The sequence below is a fragment of the Podarcis tiliguerta genome (assembly GCF_965153285.1).
Source record: "Podarcis tiliguerta genome assembly, chromosome: Z".
NCBI lineage: Eukaryota > Metazoa > Chordata > Lepidosauria > Squamata > Lacertidae > Podarcis > Podarcis tiliguerta.
Genome location: NC_139553.1, coordinates 3,223,764 through 3,245,620, shown reverse-complemented (window position 1 = coordinate 3,245,620; position 21,857 = coordinate 3,223,764). Strand labels below are relative to the sequence as shown.

Sequence of the window (21,857 nt, the reverse complement as noted above, 5' to 3'; positions counted from 1 at the left end):
AATTCATGGTGTTAGTACCAGCATATAAAATCCTGAATGGATTGGGATCAAGGACCTAAAAGAGCAATCATTCCTCTTTACCCAGGAGTTTGACGTCTGAAAGACAGTTTTCCTGGCAACCCTGAGATCACAATGTTTTTAACTGTTTGTAGAATGATTTTTAAAAACAAGTTTTTAAAGAATATTTTCTTGTTGTTGGTTTTTTTTTTAAAAAAACACCTCTCATGAGAGGAAAGGTGTAAGAAGCCAAATAACAGCCTCTGTCCTATTCTCAACAGGGACCAACCCATCGCCTGGAAATAACTCCTCCAGATTCAGATAAGTTACTGTCAGTGCTCCGCTTGAGTGATCTTTCAACAGACGAGGAGGACGCCATTCACTGCAAAATGGACAAGTACGAGAAGAAGATAGGGAGCTTAATGAACGTAGTGGGCACCTTGAAAAATGAGGTGAGGCGGTCAGAGTTGAGTTGATATTTCTTCTTCTGTTTGGAATTCACGTTTGGAATTTTGTAGAAAATGATGTGGCACAACCCCCTTGTTAAAACATCTTGCGGTGTTAGGGTGAATTGTGTGAAGATTTTTGCCCCATCCTTCTGCCAGTCAATTTCATTGTTTAAGCCTGAGTTTGAAGAGGAAAGAGAGGAAACAGGGAATCTTTGGCACTCCTTATGTTGCTGGATTCCAATCCCATCATCCTTAACCACTGACCATGCTGGCTTTGAGCGATGTGAGTTGGGCATCTGGAGGGTCTCAGGTTCCCCACCCCACCTATTCTGCTTTTTGTTTTTTTTACCCCGTTTAAAAAAGACAGCAGAGAACAATAAAAGGTGCCTGATGGCAAGTTTTCCAAAGCTAGCAGAACAAAACAGCTGTAGCAAAATTAGCAGGCTTCTATTAAGAGGATTGGGATGCGGGTGGCGCTGTGGGTTAAATCATAGAGCCTAGGACTTGCCGATCAGAAGGTCGGCGGTTCGAATCCCCGCAACGGGGTGAGCTCCCATTGCTCGGTCCCTGCTCCTGCCAACCTAGCAGTTCGAAAGCACATCAAAGTGCAAGTAGATAAATAGGTACCACTCTGGCGGGAAGGTAAATGGCATTTCTGTAGTCATGCTGGCCCCATGACCCAGAAGCTGTACGCCAGCTCCCTCAGCCAGTAAAGCGAAATGAGTGTCGCAACCCCAGAGTCGGTCACAACTGGACCTAATGGTCAGGGGTCCCTTTACCTTTATTAAGAGGATTATTGACTTTCTCTTCATGTTCAGTAATGGCTACCATGTAAATTGGTATAACGTGTGTTTCCCTGTTCAATTGACATCCTCCAAATTTCAGCCCTGTAAGAATAAGACCTGGGGGCATTTAGTCTAGACGCTACGGTACGCTGTAACAATGGAACAGCTCCAAGTACAGGGATTCCGTTCAGGTGACCAGTGTTCACTTTCTGCATTATTAAAGCCCACCTTCCTGTTGGGCAAAGCAAAATTTGTTCCACTTTGAATGGGCTGGATGAATGGGCAGAATTGTGATATTTCTGCTTTTACTAAAATCTTGCTAAATTTGTTGGCCAAAGTGTTATTATTTTCTGATATATTGTGGATGAAATTTTTTTCTCTCTCTCTCTGTTGAATTTGTTAGATGTGTCCTCAGATCTGTCCTCAGATCAAAATGCCAAAGCGGGATGATGGGCGATGTGTGGCTAAGCGTCTCCTTGAAGAGCAAAAGGAAGAGCTGGACGAGGTCACTCAGGAACTGGTGGAGACAGAGCATGAGAACACTGTTCTCCGGCGCAATATTGAACGCATGAAGGAGGAGAAAGACCTTAGCATGTAATTAAGCCTTTGACCCTTCCTATCTCTGTGTATCACTGGGTTTGGGAGAGCAGCTGTGGGCAAAGCCCAAGGCCCTTTACAATTTACAGGTGGTTGTGGTCGTGGGTTCTTATTCTCTCTTTTTTGAAGCAGGGTTATGATTTTTACACTTGGCCGCTTTTCGTTGGGAGCAGCCTCGGTCTGCTTCAGAGCAGCAGGGCTTTCTTGGAATAACTGATCTGAACCATTGCAACCAAATATCCCTGACATAGCCAGGATTCAGCAGTCTGGGTGGAAGTCGCTGAAAATGGCAACCGTATTGTATGCACTGTTACTCCTGCACCTGCTACTGTGGGGCCTGTGTCAAACCAGGGGAAATGCCCCCATTTGTCCCACACAAGTGCTCATAAGCACCAGCAGAACTGTCAGTAGAGGGTCAAGTTTCCCATGATAGACTGCAGCTCCTGGGCAGCTAAGAGCATTTGGGGGATGTGGTGTGACCTACGCCTTCAGCTGTTGTTGTGATTATGTTGTTCAGGCTCAGTTAAACATGTGGCAGAATCCTGAGTTGGTAGGCTGTGCTTCTTCATGGTGAGAGGCAAGGAATTCTATTACTTTAAGTACCTCCTTGGGATGCGGGTGGCGTTGTGGTCTAAACCACAGAGCCTAGGACTTGCCGATCAGAAGGTCAGCGGTTCGAATCCCTGCAATGGGGTGAGCTCCCGTTGCTCAGTCCCAGCTCCCGTCAACCTAGCAGTTTGAAAGCACGTCAGAGTGCAAGTAGATAAATAGGTACCGCTCCAGCGGGAAGCTAAACGGCGTTTCCATGTGCTGCTCTGGTTTGCTGGAAGTGGCTTAGTCATGCTGGCCACAAGACCCGGAAAAACTGTCTGCGGAAAAATTGTCTGCAGACAAATGTCAGCTCCCTCGGCCAGTAAAGCGAGATGAGCGCACCAACCCCAGAGTCGTTCGTGACTGGACCTGTCAGGAGTCCTTTACCTTTTTACCTCCTTATAATTGTTTCAAGATTCCTTATATGTTTAAAACTGGCACATCAGGGGCGCAATCTCCAGCCTAGTGTCTTTTCTAGCCTTTTTTACAAGGCATAGGGGATTTAATGAAATTTAAGTTAAAAAATGAATAAATAATAATACTGTGCCCCCCATCCCATGCTATTTGAGGATTAACACATTATTCCTTTCCAGACTTCAGAAGCGGCACTTGATGCACGAGAAAGAATGCTTGATGTCCAAGCTAGTGGAGGCTGAGCTGGATGGAGCAGCTGCTGCCAAACAGATTAAGGCCCTGAAGGACGCTATCTGCAAACTAAAATCTGTATGTGCCAGTCCAGAGTAGTGCATAGAAACAGCTTTTCAAAAGGTGGTGGTTGGGAGCATCCCCAAGGAGGAGCAGGCGGTTTCAGTGGGGAGTCTGGTGGCTTGCCTTGGTCTCTTGGTTGGGAAAAGAGCCAAAGCGTGACAGCCTGCTCCCCTGGCCATTCCCAGGTGGTGTTGCTTAAGCTTGTCTAGATGTACAGGGAAGATGAGGTGGTAACACTACATTGTGCACCACTTCAGAGTGCAGGGGGAGGTTGGATTTGGCCTGGGCGACATATTGATATATTGCTCAGGACTGGTATGAATAGGGAGACCATGATGGTGGTTTCACTCAGCAGTTTATCGTGGATGAAACTCCTGCCTCCTCTGCTACCAGCACCCAGCATACTGAGGGGGAAACAAACTGCAGCCGGGCGTTGGAGGCAGAGGGACTCCAGAGTGGCGGCAGTTTCACCAGTGATATACCATCAAGTGAAGCCGTCATCGTGGTCTGTTCCTCTCACCGGCAGAGGGAGAAACAAGCTGCATCAACGAGGCATGATATAGCTTGTTCCTCCCTTTGCTTCCTTAAACTGCTTGGCTGAAGAGTGCGCCTCTGCCCTCGCCTCAGCCAATCAGTTTTATGGAGCCCCTGACCTGCCACCGGCTCACACAAGCCAGTGGCGGGGTGGGGGAATCTATTAATGTGCTCCCCAGCTGTGAGAGCCTCATTTCGGCTCCTGCTTGCACGTGAGTAGGAGCATGATCGCGGCTGTTCAGATGGGGAGGTGCAGGCTCCATCACAGTTCTCCACTCGGGTGCATGTCTGTGTTCCCGTTAACGGAGATGTTGAAAGGAGCTCCCTGTTAGACTTGTCCCCAGCTCCATTAGACTCCCCCGCCTTGCGAATTTAGCCCAGAAGGGTGAGCTGTGTCTTTCCTCTCAGGGTGAACAACCATTCCACAAAGAGGCAGTGTGCCCGAGGGAGCTTTGCAAAGGACCCCTCAAGGTTCCTTTTGCTTCCTCAGCCCACTGCGGGCAGGAGCCTTTCCACCCTCCAGCTGATCAGCAGGCTGGGGCCAGTTGCATTGGCCTCATCCTGTGAGGTGCTGGATTCAAAACGCCTCAGCTGCCGTGGTGAGAGCTGCTGCAGTCTCACCGGCTGGGGCCAGTATAGCTTCTTTCAACATTGCAGTTTATTACCAAGCAGAGATGTTTGGGTGTTGGAAACCTAACATCACCCAGCCCTAGAGAGTTGGCAAAAATTGCTTCATCTCCTCTTTTTTGTTTGCAAATGCCACTGTTGGTTCTGAACTCTTTCAGCTGAAGGAAGGACATCTGATTACTGAAGGCACCTGTGGATTCAATTCAATAAGTTTTGAATCATCTGCTCCCTTTCCTGTTTTATTAAACAACTGCAAATAGATACACATCAAGGAGAGGAGTTCAGTCCCAGCCCTTTACCTGCTGTGCTGGTCTTTACACTGTAGGTTTTTATTTGAGGAGGGGGAAGCCCCAAGCAATATGATTTCTCCTCTGCTCTTCCATCCTTCCACTTTGTTCTTATGTGTGTACAAACCAGACCCTCACAAATGAGGGCACCGTGCTTCCTACATAACGTGTGGGGGGGGCGACCTCTTTAACTTCCAGGGGCCAGATCCTTATCAGGAAGGGACTAAGAGAGGCAAGTCTTGCAAGCAAAGGAGGGAACTTCTCCAGTGCTCTGACTTTGCTTGGAACCAGGAACTTCGAAGGGACGGAGGAGGAGATTTGCAAAAGCCTTTCAAGTACCCAATCTCAAGCTCCCACCTTTAATCCTGCTGCTTAGACTGTGTGATCCTGTTCCCATTACAGCAACAACAGAACATTAAACTTTGTCCTCCTGCCTATTGGCTGATGTCACAAGCGATGCCAGCTGATGGGTAGATAGGCACAGTTTGCGGAATAACTTGTGGCAAGCATAGTTTGAGTTAAAACCTGGCCAAGCTAAATTGTGCTCCTTGCATGGTTGTAACAGTTGACTGCAGCAGTTCAGTAAGTTTTCTGGTTCTCAAGATCCATATTAATAGGGGTGCTAATTCCTTCTAGGAAACTGCCGTGCTGATTTTAATTGCAGTAGAGGACAGTGTTTAGTTCCCGGTGTAAGAGTCAACTTTTGTATGTGAAATTGGGATAAGTTGGAGCAAAATGTCTTGGCGCTTGCTCCACACCTACAGTTCTCAATAACTGTGTGTACTAAAAAAATAATAATTTCCAAGTACAGACTTTGCTTCCTAATTAAACAGTGGCATCTTTTTATTCAATCCTACATCTTTAATCAAGTTATGAATTGATCAGTTAATATCTGCAGCTCTGCTCTGCTAATCTTAGATTTCACTGTAGGCGAGGTGGCAAATGTAAAGCACTGTGGAACAGTTTATTTTTAAGTACCTGAATAGCAGAAATAGTATCCAAAACTTGCCCTGAAGCTGTTTACACATGTAGCTGGCAAAGCCTTGTTGAATAAAGATTTAGAAACTGTACTGCTGGATAGCAATCTGATAGCCTTGGCTTTGGTTTTTTTCTTCCTCCCCCCCAGGAGAAGAACATGACAGTCTCGGACATCAACACACTTACTAGACAAAAAGAACTGCTGTTGCAGAAGTTAAGTACTTTTGAGGAAACCAACCGTACGCTCCGAGACCTGCTTAGAGAGCAGCATGGTCGAGAGGTGAGTGAGGACTGAAACACCTGCTCTTTAGTACTGATTCCTACTTTTCTTTGGACTCGACCTAAAGAACTGTGCGTGGAGCAAATATGCCTGCTAGTGGTTTTGCACAAACAGGGTAGTAGAAGTGCATAGTGCTGTCATGGGTAAATTCCTGTCTGGTTCTCAAAATCTGCTTATGCAAGAGGAAGTACATCTTTTGGAAACTGTCTTCTACTGAGTAGGCCCATTGGTACATCTGACTTGTCTCCCTCAGGGGTAGAGAGCCAGGGTTAGAGAGCCAGTGTGGTGTAGTGGTTAAGAGCGGTAGACTTGTAATATGGGGAACCGGGTTCGATTCCCTGCTCCTCTTCATGCAGCTGCTGGGTGACCTTGGGCTAGTCACACTTCTCTGTTGGAAATCACTGTTGAACCAGCTCTTGCTAGCCCTAGCTGTCGTGGCCAGTGGTCAGGGTTTGGTAGGCATTGTGGTCCAGCATCATGTGGAGAATTGCGGGTTCCCTATACCCACCCTGAGTCTTCAGATTTTGTGAGCCAGTTTGATACAGTGCTTATACACAAGGTGTAGGGCAGCCCTTTGGTGTGACAGAAGGCACCATTGGATTACATTTTCTGCATTATGACTGTGTTTGACTATCTGGTATGTTACACCAGAGAATCCTAAACTGGTCCAAGAAAACCCAAATTTTCTGATCAAAATATCTAGGCAGATTGCAATGCTGATCATTCTCACAGTCAGCTTGAAGTGTCTTGGATTGCTTGTTTTATGTTTGCAAAAAACACAAGTCTGAAGCTGGGATATTTTTCGTAGGGAGCATGGTAATGACAGGTGACCTTAAACAGCAAGGGAAAGAAATGCAGAGCACAAGGCTTTTTCTTTCCTGCATGCATCTATCGTTAACTTGTATGTGCACATTTGTGAGGTAGTAGCTGTTCAAAAACACAAATGGCAAGGCTTTTGGGATTCAACATGTGGCACCAGATGCCACCCAAACTTAAATGTGCAATTGGCAAGAGAAACGGTTACAGCAGGGGTAGCCAACATGGTGCCTCCCCCATTTTTCTGGACTCCAATTCCTGTTGTGCCTGAATATGGGCCACTCTAGTCTGACAGCTACTAGAAGGCACCATCTTGGCTATCCCTGGATTACAGTTAATACAGTACTTCCGGCTTTCTATACTCTCCCCCTAGGGATGGCCACCTCAATTTTTCCGTGGTGCCCTTAAGACTTAATTACCCTTTCCCAACTTTTAAAAAAGATTTTATCATTGTGTGTGGTGTTGAATTGTATTTCTTTAATTTGCTGTTTTCATTTCATTTCTTTAATTTGCTGTTTTCATTTCATTTCTTTAATTTGCTGTTTTCATTTCTGATTACTTTAGAATAATCTTGGAAGCTCTTTAATCAAAAGGGCTGCCTATTAGTCTCCTGTATACTGTAGTAATAACACACACACACAATTTTGCTTATTTTGTACACCACTGTAGTGTTTCATAATGTTGGATTTGCTAACATTAGGGAAAGGGGCACAAAGCGATAGTTTTCTTTTTCTTTTCTTTTTTTTTTCTTTAATTTTTTTATTAGGTTTTACAATTTAAATTTATCATAGTCACATAAATCATATAAAAACAAAATTCAAGCAACTCCCCCCCCCCCGACTTCCCTCAACTTCCTCTTTCTGGCTTTTTGTACATACAATACTACTGTTTACATTATTTTATGTTACCTTTGTAGTCTTTTATTTACATATATTCTCATTACTATCATTTTATATCATTGCCATATACTGTAGTTTTCTTTTTGGTACAGAAGTCAGCGACACACACGCCCCTTTCAGAAGCAATACCATCATTGCTCTGCAAAAGCCAGCCCTATAGGAAAAGGGATGGATTATTTTTTTAAAAAAAAACCTTCCATGAATCTTTCTGGTTTCTTCCTCCCTCTCTTTAACACTTTCTGCAGAAAGACTCTCAGAAGTTGGCTGAGCAGCAGGCGCAACTAATGAAGAGGCTTACTGAAGCTGATGCCGAAAAAGCGGTAAATATATGCCAGAAATTCGCTCTCTGTGTTTCTTGCCTGTATATTGAAGGAACTTAATATTATGTTCTTGAAACAAAATGCCGAGTTCTTGCCTGGGGACAAAGTGCTTGCCTGAAGCAGGAAAACCAGGTTGCCCTGGAGGTGCAACTGGAGCATTAGTTTTCTGATGAAGAAATGGCACTTGCCTCAGTTCCTTTATCTGTAAAATGGGGGAAATAATCCACCTAGGGCTGCTATAAAGACAATTGAGGACCAGTTCATCAATTAACATACATCTTTTGTAAACAGTCCCCAGAGGGAAATGAATCTTTGTTCAGTTCTTCTTCCTCATGAAGCTTTTTATTATTTTTGTTACAGGCGATTCTCAGCTTACATGGGGGTTATGTTCCAGGGTAAAACAAAAATCATGTATAGGAAAAATGCATTGGGTTCAATGGCAGGTGGGACTGTGAAATTCCCCCCACCTCCCGGCCGCCCGGTGTTCTGCACCCTTTTTATAAAAAATATTTTATTTATTTTTGCACACAAGTCAAGCATGTGTTAGTTGCAAGTTACCTTTACATATTTCAATTAGTTATCCACCCTGGGTTGGGTTACATCAACGTTTAGAAATGGAGCCTCAGTTTGCTCACTTTCCTGTTTCTTCCTTTACTTTGCTGTTGGTCTGTTAGGTTATAAGCCAGCAGTTAGAGCAGCTTTGTAAACAAGTGCAAAACAGTTACCTGCCCGCAAAAGAAAATTAATAATACTAGTCTGCTTTTCCAGGAGGGGTGGTGGTGGAGTGTTCCATCCCTCCCGCAGCCTGCTTCATTTCTGTGCTGGGCACAGGGGAGGAAGAAGCCCTCTGGCACTCCACCACCAGCCCACGCCATGGCCTACATGGCGTTCCTTCTCACCTATGCCTGCCAGGCTAGTACCTAAATACAAGATTGACGTTGGGGTTGCTTGGTTGTTGCAGTTGTTGCACATCACCAAGGAAATTTTGAACACTTGACAAATAATTACAATTGTCAACCACTGTGGGCTTTTTGTTTTGCAGCAATTGGTTAAAAAACTGCAAGAGAAAGAAAAAGAAGTTGATGATCTAATGGTTCAGATACAAACAGAAAAGGTAAGGTTTTTTTCCTGAGGCATTTTTTGCTGTGAGATGATGATGATTTATTATTTCTAACATGCCCAATTGGCTGGGAAGCGTCTACCTGGCTTCACAGTGGAATTGGGGGGCAATAGGGTGAAGATTTAGAGAAGCTGAGCTTCATCTTATGGACCTGTTTCCCTCCCCGCCCCCATCTTTTAGGACCAAGCAAAGACCGCATCTGAACTCTCCAAATCCATGGAAACCGTGAGGGGCCACCTGCAGGCACAGCTGCGCAACAAAGAAGCTGAGAATAACCGCCTGCAGATCCAGATCCGGGTACAGTACCTTTGCGATATTGAGCAAACAGTGCCTAGTGCTCTACAGTCAGCCAGATGAGGTGGTACAGTGGACTTCTCAGGTTGGGGGGCGTGGAGGAATACAATTATTATTTTAATGTTCCTCTGACTGTGTGTTTTTTAGTTAGTACACCAAGAGGAAGACTATGCAGAGTTTTTCCTCTGTTATGTGGTCACTTACTATGTGCAGAGGGCTTTTAACAGAGGAGCGCATTCGAAAGAAAAATGTCACTACCTCTCTGGCACAGTCCAAAGTGGTACAGTTTATTCCGCCATCACAAAATTCAGCCACCTCATTTTGCTGCACGTTTAGACTAGGCCCGAGTTCAGAATAGATTGTAGTGAACAAGGTGATGGAGACATGGCATTGGGTCACACACAGAATTCTATGCATTCTGCAAACAGGGGGACGGTGCATTTATTCCAGCAGGGGTATGGTTAACTTTTCAATGAATGGAAGCAGTTTGCCATGTTCCATGAATACAGTCAGATTGTGGCCCAACTTGCACCCCAGTTTCCCCAGACTCTATGCATACCACACCCAATAATTAAATTCCTGGATTTTGCAGTGCCTTCATGGAATTCATTTATTCATGTGAGTTGAGCTTTGCCCAAGCTGTGGAAGCCCTGGCTTTTTCTCAAAGTGATGGTCTCAGAACAAGGAAGTTGTTTCAGACAAAAGGGAGCCTCTTAAAATAGTGCCTACAGCCTGCTGTTTTTATAAGTTCTTATATTAAAAGTAATTCATAAAGAAAAGTGCCCAGTTAAACAGTGGTTCTTTTGTGTTTCTATGTAGGACAGTACTTAGTGTATCATTGGTCTCACTCAGTTTACTTGTGCTTCCCATGCTGATGGATGCTTCCTGTCCTCTTACATAGCTACTTATAAACTTTTAGCTGGAGTTTCTTTCTGCTAAAGAATCCAGTAGTTTCTCGAGCCACTTTGGTCTTTAGGTTTATTAAATTTGTGCATCACTTCCCGCTGGCCTCAACTAGAGCCAGGGCTTTTTCGGCTGCAGCTCCAACCTGGTGGAACGCTCTGTCACAAGAGACAAGGGCCCTGCAGGACTTGACATCTTTCCGCAGGGCCTGCAAGGTAGAGCTGTTCCACCAGGCCTTTGGTCAGGGTGCAGCCTGACTCCCTCCTTTGGCAATCTTTACAAAACTTTAGTTTATGGTTGCCATCAATTTTGATTTTAATTAATTTTATAATGTTTTTATAATGTTGCACTATTTTAGTGTTGTTAGCCGCCCTGAGCCCGGCTTTGGCTGGGGAGGGCGGGATATAAATAAAATTTATTATTATTATTATTATTAAAAGGTCCTGAAGCAAGAAAAATAGGATAGAATAATAAAATTACAGAAACTAACATATCATGAATGACAATATATAAAACAATATAATATCATTTAGGTCAGAAGTAGGGAAAGAAGGATACCAAAACTTGGGGTTCAACAGTGGTTCTGCATCTATTCCAGCATCTTGCAGTGGTTTGCCTCAGATCCTCCAGAATAAATAGACAGCTAGAGATTATAGTAGAAACTTTTGGTGGTAGGAATAAGTGTGAAGAAAGGGGTGACGGAACACATCTTCCTTCAATATCCCAACTGAGAAAAAGATGCAGAACTAAGACTGTGCACAGCTAGTTTTGCTAGGTCTTTGGATAGTATAAGACTGGCCTGAGACATTTCTCTATCTTGCCTTGCTCTGCTCTCAGCTCTTGCGGGGAGGAAAAGTTAGTCTTTGGCTGCCTGAAGCACAATTAATTTCTTCATGTACCCTGATTGCCTTCCTTTCAGAATCTGGAGCGTGTTGCAGCTCAACACAAGGCAGAAGTGGAAAATATCATGGAACAGCTGAAAGAGCTGAAGATGAAGACTGAGCGTGACAAGGACGCCCTGAAGAATGCAATCAAGGCCCAGAAAGAGCGAGCGGAGCGCAGTGAGGAGTATGCAGATCAACTGAATGCCCAGCTGGCAGAAAAGGTGATGGTTGCTCTGGTGGCCTCCATGCCAGGGCATCGCTTACTATTGGGCCAAAGTTTTTGTGCAGTGGCCTCCCCACACCATTTCTTTTTGCATTTGAGGACACCAGCAATAAAGACTGAAGCTGCATCTGTGTCTTTGAAAGGCACAGCTACTTGGCAACTTGTGAGGTTTGATTTGCAGAACATGGGGGGGGGGGGCGGACCCTGGTCCATAGGTTTCCTTGGAGAGATTTAAGCTTTAGAGCTCTATAGGTCGCTTAAACAGTCTGAATGACACAGCTGCCTCATTCTTGCCTGAAGAAGAGCTTTGCTAAACTCACAGGTTTCAGAACTTGCTGAGGAAAGTTGGTTTGCTAAGTAACTAGCTGTCTTGAGAGCATAGAGATTCCTTTTTACAGCCCACCTGGCAGTTAAAGAACAAATACTATTTAATAGCCATGATGCTAGTAGTAAATTCAGTATGTCTGAACTCTGGGACAGCTTTGAATCCTGATACTCCTCCCCTTCTTCTCTTCATCCTCCTTTCATCTTGCTGACTTTCTCTTTTTACATTTTATTGGGTTACAGTCAGAGGAGGAGGCCTGGGAGTTCCAGGAAGGGTATATATTGTTTTACAGCAGAAGTAGCCAGTGTGGTGTTGTTAGGCTCCAATTACCATCAGCCCTAGTCAGTATCACATGGTTCAGGGATGAACATCACTCTCTATGTTCAGATCTTTTAAAAAACCATACTTCCTGAGGCCTTTAGGTCTGATTAACTAGTTTCACTGAACCTGACTTAATGACTCATGAATTGTTCATTTTAAAGTAGGGTTTATATTTGCATGTCTTTCAGGGTAGAATTCCTTCTCTGATTCTGTTACAGAGCCATGTACATTGGTGGCACTATATAAATAAATATTGGTGGTGGACATATCATTATGGGAGTTGTAGCAGAACAGAATTCGGAGGGCACATTGGCTGTCTCTGTTGTAGAATTTTGATTTGTATTCTTATATTAACACAATATGTGACAGTAAGCAAAAAACCCTCATTTTTATTGCTCTTGGTGGTGTTAAGATCTTTCTCCCATTTGTCCTGCAACAACCCTATGAGGTGGCACACTGTTCCTACTGTAAAGTGAGTCCTGAAGAAGGGGAGTGGTAGGAAGAATAGACTTTTTGGGGACTTCTCCCAGCCTCTGTTGTCTGGAATGGGTATAATGTTTTCCTATCTGTAAACCATGGTTACATGTTACCTGGGAGCTGCCCATAGACTTATGCACTTCCTCCCCATCTTCTTCTTCTTCCTTCTGTTCTTCTCACCTTCCCTTTCTGTCCAACATTAATATGGCTTAGTGTTATGATGCACTGGAGATAAATGACAACTCTGGTTAGTTCTCAACCAAAATAGCTTTTAATTCTTGATTTAAAGCAAGGTATAATCAAAGTCATTGCTGCATATGTAACCCTGTCCCACCCTTGTGAAAGCTGAAAAGGAAAAGAAGGGGAGAATCTGCGAAGGGGGGAATGAGCATGCTGTTGACCACTTAACTTGGTTAGGACATTGAGGAGCATTTGATCTGTATTGGGCTTGCCTTGATCTTCTAGGCTTGGCTTTGGCTGAAGGTGGCTAGAAGTACAGGGCTGCTGTGAAAGTCTACAGTGGACCCACCGGATACGAACTTAATTCATTCCGGAGGTCCTTATGTATCTCAAAAAGGCCACAACATGAGGCGCGTGGCACGATAGAGCACTTTTGTGCATGTGTACACGGCAAAACCCGGACGTATACACTTCTGGGTTTGCCATGTTCACAACCCAAAAGTTATGTTACCCGAAGGTCCATTGTATTTGCTTTGTACAACTTGTCATGAGTGTGGGGTGTCAGATGAGTTCTTGTTTTCTATGCCAAACAATGTGGCTGCTCTTCTAACCTTGCCTGTTGCCTTGCTTGGCAGGACAACTATGTTGCTGAGGCGTTGTCCACCTTGGAATCATGGAGAAGCCGCTACAACCAGGTGGTGAAAGACAAAAGTGATCTGGAAGTCGAGATTGTGATGCTGAACAGGTGAGAGCTGTGCTGTCCCATTTGGAGCTGGCTCCCTCGCGTGGAGGGATGGATGGGAGGCAGCACAGCACTCAGATCCAAAAGATTACTGTGGGCTCCTGAAGCCTGTAGCTCCTGAAGAAGCTACTGGGCTCCATCAGTCCCAGCTAGCATAGCCAATTGTTTGGGGCAGAGGGAATGTAAAGTCCAACAACACTGCAGAGCTACAGGTTCCCCATCACTGCATTACTCTCTTTTTAGTTAGTTAAGAAGGTGACGGCCATATGTCCTGGCTCTCTGTTATTTCTGTTTCCTCCATGACTGTTTCCTCAACATCTGGAGGGCCACAGGTTTCCCTCTTCTGCTATATGGGAATCATGTGCCTTAAAAAGATCGTCATCTTTGTGAAATTCTGCTTTGAACTGAGACTGCTTCTTTCTTCCTTGGGCTAATGTCTCTTTCCCTGACATGTATTTAAGCCGTATTTCAGACTTGATGGAACAGCAAACCACTATGGAAGACAAGATGCGGGAAGACAGAGATGGCATGGTGGACAAACTGCACCGGCAGGTCACAGAAAGCACCTCATTAAAAATGGAGAATGAGAGGTTGAAGGTTAGTAGAGAAACGTCCTCAGCTTCACCATGCTGGGGCCTTCCAGATGTTTTGGGCTACAGTTCCCATCAGTCCAGCATAACGCAATCATGCTAGCTAGGACTGTTGAGAGTTGTAGTCCTAAACATACATACATAGGGCACCAGCTGGTCTAGGTCTGCTAGGGGCATCTCCACCGTCCTGGTGGGATGTACAGGAGCATTTTTTAAAATAACTTCTAATCATTTCAGTGGAGATAGTGCAAGAGATGTTCCAAATGGGATTTGTTAGTTTATTTTATTGCATTTTCATCCCATCTTTTTTCCAAGGAGCTCAAGGTGGTGTACGTGCTTCTCCCCCTTCCTCCTCTAATCCACACAATAACCTGGTGAGGTCTATTAGGCTGTGAATGAGTGTCTGGCCGAAGGTCACCTGGTGAGCTTTGTGGCCGAGTGGAGGATTTGAACCCTGGTCTCCCAGGTTCTAGTTGACAGTCTTAACTGCCTACGCCGCACTGACTCTCTCATGAGAGCAAGAGGGAGATGCTTGTTGTGCAGCCCAGCAGTCCTTTCTCTTCTGACTGAACACGTCTCTCTTCTGGTCCCTCCAGAATAGCATTCTGCCGGTGGAGGAAAAGCTGAACAAAGCTCAGCAGGAAATAGCAATGCTCAAAGCATCCCTCAAGAACTACGAAGGGACAATTGAAAGTTACAAGAACCAGGTATTGCTCTCGAAAGACCTTTGGCACTCTCTTTCCTTCTCCGTCTTCTGGCAGGAATGCCCTGCTGAGCTCCAAAACCCTGGAGCTTGGGGAGTGGGGCAGAGGTGCATTTTGGTTTTCAGGCATTCTGTGTCTTTTGTCTAAGCAAGTACTTAGCAATTTCTTTTCTAGATATTTGCAAGAGGTGGGGGGTACCTGATAAGCACCTGCCTTTCTTCCTTTGTGTTACTGAAAGGATTTGAAGTTGGTCTATTTCATTTTGTAGCCCTCTATTATTGGGGAACTGAATGTAGAATTGGTATGTGTCTTTTTAAAAAAGATAAAAATACCCCTACCCAAGATGGATTACAATATTTCAAAATCCGAGAGGTGCCTAATTGTGGTAGTAATTAAAAAGCAATGAACAAATGCACATCAAATACAGAGAATGATTTGAGAGCTGCAGAACATAAAATAGGCTTAAACTGGTTAGTTTTCTCAGGTGTCTCCGAAGGCTTTTCTTACTTGAGCTTAGCTTCTCTCTGAAAGACTCTGGTGATGCAGATGCCTTGGCTTAGGCTAGGCTCATAAATGACAACCTCTACCAAGACCCTTCAGATGTTTTGGACTACAGCTTCCATCAGACCAAGGCAGCACAGCTGTATGATGCTGCAGATGATGGGAGTTGTAGCCCAAAACATCTGGAGAGGACTGCAGCTTGGCAAAGGCCTATGAGGAGGAAAGCCAACAAATTGGAGCACTTCTGTATAAAAGCCTTGTCCACTAATTTAGAGTACCTTTTTATTATCTGAACTGTCACACTTGAAAGGGGTTTGTCTCACCTTGTAGTGAAATTGGGCTCTTTCAAAGTCTACGCATAAAGGGCTTGCATGCAGGAGTAGCTCACAGAAGAATGGTCCACGTACATTTTGCCTCATATATATCAGGTTCTACAGATGCTAGAGGTGTTTTTTGTTTGTTTGTTTGTTTTTTATAAAGAAAAGCTAGGAATCTGGAGATTATGGCTCATCATGGATCCCCGTGCCTCCAGAGCTTTTCTATTGCTGGGTGTGTGGTGTTGTTGTTTTTAAAGAGACAATGGGAGGATTCATTATGTTGTATCTTGCTCAGTCAGAGTGATTCACAGAACAATGGCCCCTGTGGAATTAACCTACAGTCATGAGCCCATCACTGTGGAATTATGAGGAGTAAAGCTGTAGGGTATGGATTTCAGAATTATATTCCACTCTTGCTATTTAGAGAGGAAATTGTCTCTAAAATATGAACCAAAGGCACCTGTATAGGTTAGAGCATGGGTAGGCAACCTAAGGCTTGGGGGATCCGGCCCAATCACCTTCTAAATCAGCATGTTTTTACATGAGTAGAATGAGTGCTTCTATTTAAAATGCATCTCTGGGTTATTTGTGGGGCATAGGAATTTGTTCACCCCCCCTTCAAAATATAGTCCGGCCGCCCACAAGGTCTGAGGGACGGTGGACTGGCTCACGGCTGAAAAAGGTTGCTGACCCCTGGGTTAGAGGTAGAGTTTATGTGTTCTAACACAAATGGAGAAAAGCAGTTCAGCAGGGCAGGTGGGTGTGTCTCCCTCTGAGTTCTGACTCCTTTAGGTGAGAACATAACTGCAATGACTCTTTTTTTTTTGAGGATTGATTAAAAAATGGAGTGTCTATGTGAACAAAACTTTTAGTACTTTCTCTTCAGATTTCTCACAGTTGCGTTCACTAAACCCAAATTGAAACATGATTAATTCAGTTCCATTTGATAATGTGGCTGCTGTACATGTTTGTCTTCTCCTTAAATAAACAACAACCCACCAACATCTTTTCCCCAGGTGCTGAAAACGCGAATGGAAGCTGATGAGGTGTCTGTGAAACTGGAGCTTTGTGAGAAAGAGAACAAATCACTGAAAGAGGAAATGACCAAGGAGATTGAAAATGTAAGTGTCTGGTCCAAGCTGTAGACGAGCCATAAAATCTGGAGGTTTCACATGTTGTAGCTCCTGCACAGGAACTTTTCGTGGGGTGTGGAAGAGAAGGAGCAGGCTAGTACCTCACAAAAACATGAGAAGAAAACTGCTTGTACATTTTGCATCGTATTTATCAGTTTCTACGAATGTTAGAGATTCACTCTTTTTTTAAAAATAAAAGAAAAGAAAGAAGGAAGGAAAGGCAGAGAATCTGGAAGTTATGGTTCATGATGGGTCCCCGTTCCTCCAAGGCTTTTCCATTGCTGCTTTTTTGAAAAAGAAAAAAGAAAAGAAACAGAACGGGATGTTTCATTATGCTGCATCTTGTCCAGGCAGAGTGATTCACAGCATAATTAGCACCATAGAAGATTACTGAAGAAACTGTAAAATTATGGCGAATGGTGATCTAGGTTTAGGAGGGGGTCATAACTCAGTGGTAGAGCACCTGCTTTGCATGCAGAAGGTGCAGGTTCAATCTCCGGCGTCTCTAGTTGGAAAACTTCAGCTAGCAGAGCTAGAAAAAACCTTGGAGAATCATGTGTCGAGGGGTGAAACTCCATAGATACAGCTTATGTGCAGGACTGCTATAGAGATGGGTTTTTTTGCTGTGATGTGGAGTTGGGAACATTGAGCATTCAAGGGTGACGAAAAGGACAACCAAAGTAATCAAGGGGCTGGAACAGCCAACTCCCCTATGAGGAAATGTTGCAGTGCTTGGAGCTTTTTAGTTTAGAAAAAGGCAAGGAATAGGAGACTTGATAGAAATGTCATGACACAAAAAGATGGCATGAGTTAAATAAGACAGATAGGAAAAAAGATTTTCATCCTCTTTCGTAATGCTAGAGCCTAGGTCTAATTCAGCAGAGCTATTCCTAAAAGTTTAATAAATAAACATAGGAAGCCAGGGGTCCCTTTACCTTTACTTTACCTCCACTGCTATTGCTATTGGGTCCTGCTTGTGTGCTTCCCAGAAGCATCTACTAGCTTCACATATTATCAGGCCCTTGATCTAGAATTGTGGATCAAACTTATCTTTAATACCCGCTTCTTGCATTCTTTGCTCACAGGCTCGTAAGCAGTTCCAGAGTCAGGTTGCTGAGCTAGAAAAGCTTCCCGAGATCTTGAAGCTCACAGAGTCTAAACTGGCTGAGTGTCAGGAACAGCTAAAGAGTTACGAGAAGAAAAATATGGACCTGTCAGCCATGATCACAGACCTCCGTCAGCGGGTAAGGGATTGGCAGAAGGTGCCCACACGAACCCCAAGCCGAGGACCAAAATGAGCCTCTAGCATCAAGAAAATGCAATCTTTGTCTCTTGTCTCGTCTCTTTTTGAAATGATTAAACATCTGCACTGCAGAATAAAAGGACGTGTGGCATGTCTTTGTTTTGCTGTTTTGCTATCTGCATTTAAGCCTGCTGCTTTTCTCAGTCCACCAACACCTCCTCTGGCAAGTTAACAAATGGGTAGCCTTGTGAAAGCATGCAGTTAAGATCCACCAGCCCCCTTCACACTTTTATTTGGCAATGCATAGGTTTCCCAGGGTTCTGTGTAATTGCAGTTCAGGCTAGAAACTTAAATTCATCAACAAAAAGTCAAATTTCTAGTCCTCATGACTGAGAGGGATGAAAATTTGAATATGGTTAGGCAGGTCTCTAGGCACCGAGTGGGGTGGAGGAATCAAAACTGCCTACCAGAATATTTGCACATGTTGGCTTGTTTTGCATAATTTATTTATCTTGTCGTGGGGGAAGAGAAGGTGCAACCTATGCCATTGAGGATTGCTTGCTTTCATTTTAAAGAAGAAAATATAAACTGAAGTTCTTAGCATGCACTCACTTCAGTTTCTCCTCCTGTGTTGTTCAGTCTTGAAATGCACACATCCTCGTAAGTGTGGTATGTTCTAAAATTGAAAGCAAAAACCTGGGCTGTGGGTGGTGGGGAGCTTCTGAGATTCAGCTCATGGTGACTGGTTTAGTTACACTTGCTAAAGTTCCAGTCCTCTGGTCTTTCTGACAGTCAACGCTTGGTTCCCTAAGCCTCTCTGTGTGACCTTTTTGGCCTTAATTTTACAGCTGCTGTACTGTGCTTCCAAACTGACCCAAATTCTTGTAAAGTCTTTCTTTTTGATCCATAAATCTTTATGCATAGTAAATCCATGTGTAATAAGCTCTTGGCAGCTTAAATCAGATATTGGTTTTTTAATATTAATTTGCAAAGATTTTATTTTATTTTATTTTTGTATGGGGTGCAAACCAGCATAACATGTACCTGACCACAAGCACCTGAGCCTCCATTCCTTGTCAAAAGCAACTTCATCTTTTAGCAACCCATGGTTAATTTTGCTCAGCTCCATAAGCTTTTCCTTCTGTGTGTGTGTTTGTTTGTGTGTGTGTGTGTGTGTGTGAGAGAGAGAGAGAGAGAGATTGTGATTGTGATTTTTTCTCTCCTTTGGGGTTTGCCTCAATCTGTGTGTGCTTCACTTTGCTTGCAGGTGGCTGGCGGCTCATTTGTGCAGCGCTGAGAAGAAAAAAATTCATGCTGGATCAAAATAGGCTCTGAAAAGGCCACAAAAGCAGGAACACGTACAGGGCTTAATGTGTGCAACAGGAGGTGCCTGGGCTCATCCCTGCCCTGCAGCCATCCTCTGACCAGTGGGGTTGAGGGTGTATGTGAAGGGGTTCGCTGATTATAGTTGCTTAGTGGTGAGGCAAAGACCCCTATCTCAGAAGGCTGTCTTTAATTTTACTCCGTGTCCCACCTCCTGGTACTGAAATCAGATTCTGCTCCTGGGGATTGGTCTTAAAGCACACAAGGCCATCACCTTGCTGAAGCTAAGTAGCTTTGGGTCTGCTCAGTACCTGGAAACCACATGTGGTTGACCTTCCATGGTGGAAGAAGAAAGGTGCAATGTAAACAGTAACATTAAATAAGCACCAAATGAGCCCTGGTCCACTTAACATGGTAGTTGTTTCTGGTCCTTTTCACTCTTTGTCTGTCTTTCTGTCTCTCTCTGCATGACTCCATTCTTGTTTCTCTAGGAAATAAAGCCTGGGGAGATCTTGACATCAAGATATCTGTCACTGGTAGCTTGGGAAGGCCTTAAAGACTTTACACATTTTCTACATTTCCCCCTTCCCATTTTTTAAACCAATCTTTCATTTTCATATCTTGAATTACTATGGTTTGATTTAATTGTATTGATTGTTTTGATGATTTATTGTTGCCGTTTGCTTTATTTATATGATGCTGTGCTTGATATTATAGTGATTGCGATGTCTGTTGCTTTGTTAATGCCCATGTTAGCTGCTTTGAGCTGAACGCTTGCTGCTGGAAAACCGGAATACAAATATTAAATCGAGTCAAATCAAATTTCAGATTGAGCTTCAGGGAGACAAGATGGAGATGATGAGAGAGAGGTATCAGTCTGCCCAAGAAGAGAACAAGCAGCTGATCCTCAAGCTTGAAGAGCTGGAGAGGTTAGGAGCAAGTGGGGAGGATGCCGCTTTGTCAAGGATGGGAGCAGAGTGATCAAAACTGAAAGGCTGTGTTGTGCAAATGTTTTCCTGTGCGTATAGATCAATCAGGTGCTGTATTAGTGCTGAGTATGGAACTCTGTAGTCTTGTCATGGATGCTGGTCTTGGTGGTGATGGTGGGGAAGACAGTTGTTCTGGTTGGCACACCATGCAAAGCCCAAACCATGGCTAAGCGTGAACATAGGGAGCTCAGGAGAGGAGTTCACAACTGAGTCACAGCAGAGTTTTGCTGCTGCCTGCAGTGATCTTTGTAACTCTGGACCTGCGGTCAGACTTTAACTCTCTCCAGATTAACTGTTGGCGGTTGCTAGGGTTTGTCCTTTAGTTCCTGGCTTGTGGATTGCCTGGAAGAGCTAAGCTACAAGCCTGGGTTTGGGCTAAGCCAAACTATGGTTTCATTCAGTGTGATGCAGCAGCAAAACAACCAGGGAGAAACAAAATGGCCACAATCTCCTCCTCTTCAGCATTTGCGCAAAGCCATGCTTTGGCTTACTGTGACATGTGAACCAGGCCACTGCCAGTGTTGGGAAGGCAAAAAGTGAAGGCCTCTTGCATTCCAAATGTAGGTTAATATCGTATTGGCTTGAATATAAGCCTCACTTTCCCACCAGATTCCGACTGTGAAAAGTTAAAGTGCAGCTTAAATTTGCGACCTTACAAGAATTGGCTTTTACGATATCGCTGCTGAAACATACATACGGTAAAATGGAATGGGTGTGAGTGCCTGCGGAATTTTAAGGGAGCGGCTTATATTCAGGTATTGTGTCCCGTCCCCCGTATTTTAAAGGTGCGTCTTATATTCGGTTGCGGCTTATGTTCAGGCCAATACAGTATACTTTTTTGTGGGGTGGGGGGAAACTAGAGGGAGGAGTCAAGGAACTGTAGCAATTTATGTAGCTATATGCTTTCCACAGCCTGCCTCTTAAGATAGCTGCTGGTTCCTAGGACCAATCTCCTCCTGTGGGCAGCAGCTAGTGATCAGTTCTCGTGAGAGCACGTTCAGCCAGACCTCTTCAGAAGCACTGGAACTAAAGCAGACACACAGAGCAAAACAAATGCAATGTTCTGTTGCAAACCGCTGTTGCTTGCTGATGGCTTCACATTAAGGAGGTCTGGAAGTCAAATCTCCAGCTAAAAAATCATGGTAGCTGGGAAAGATGGGGAAGGAAATCTCCCACCTAAGGCTTTGGAGAACTGCAGGCGGGCAGTGCTGGCAGCTGATGCTGGGCAGAAATGATGGTCTGACTTGGTGCTTAGCACATTCCTTTGCAATATCAGTGTTGTCAATAGGCCTGTGTTTGCTTTTCACTAGAGCTGTGGCTTGATCAGACATTGTATTCAAACAAGTTGTTGTTGTTGTTTCCAGAAAATTGCTTATCGGCAAAGCAGCAATGACTGTGCTGGCCACCTGCAGTTCCTATGCGGGACGGGGAGCCAACATCATACCCTTCAAATGTTGCTGGACTCCAGTTCCCATCAACCTTTGGTCATACTGGATGAGACTCAAGAGTCCACCAGCCCCTGGATGGCATTACATTGGCTATACAGCACACACACACACACACACACACACACACACAATATGGTACCCCCAGTTGCAGACGGGATCCGTTCCAGAGCTCCGTTCAGATCCCGAGGTTTCTGCAACTGCAAGGACCGCTTCTGCACATGCACGCACAGCGGTACTGTACTTCTGTGCGTGTGCACGCAGCAAAACCCGGA

At 44.4% G+C, this 21,857-nt stretch overlaps 1 protein-coding gene across 5 annotated transcripts in view; it reads left to right on the top strand.

Annotated features, from left to right (window-relative positions):
* The window catches only part of ODF2 (outer dense fiber of sperm tails 2), a 33,081-nt gene that overhangs the window by 7,958 nt on the left and 3,266 nt on the right, over nucleotides 1-21,857 (top strand). For 4 of the 5 annotated variants that reach the window (XM_083422980.1, XM_083422979.1, XM_083422982.1 and 1 more), the window contains 14 exons: nucleotides 279-449; nucleotides 1,635-1,825; nucleotides 3,013-3,142; nucleotides 5,702-5,833; nucleotides 7,794-7,868; nucleotides 8,911-8,982; nucleotides 9,169-9,285; nucleotides 11,105-11,290; nucleotides 13,231-13,340; nucleotides 13,799-13,934; nucleotides 14,524-14,634; nucleotides 16,466-16,570; nucleotides 17,668-17,826; nucleotides 19,977-20,077. In XM_083422980.1, coding sequence (XP_083279106.1) covers nucleotides 279-449; nucleotides 1,635-1,825; nucleotides 3,013-3,142; nucleotides 5,702-5,833; nucleotides 7,794-7,868; nucleotides 8,911-8,982; nucleotides 9,169-9,285; nucleotides 11,105-11,290; nucleotides 13,231-13,340; nucleotides 13,799-13,934; nucleotides 14,524-14,634; nucleotides 16,466-16,570; nucleotides 17,668-17,826; nucleotides 19,977-20,077 — 1,796 coding nt within the window. Of the gene's footprint in view, nucleotides 1-278; nucleotides 450-1,634; nucleotides 1,826-3,012; nucleotides 3,143-5,701; nucleotides 5,834-7,793; nucleotides 7,869-8,910; nucleotides 8,983-9,168; nucleotides 9,286-11,104; nucleotides 11,291-13,230; nucleotides 13,341-13,798; nucleotides 13,935-14,523; nucleotides 14,635-16,465; nucleotides 16,571-17,667; nucleotides 17,827-19,976; nucleotides 20,167-21,857 lie in introns of all 5 variants that reach the window. The other variant, XR_014507084.1, reaches the window with a different exon arrangement.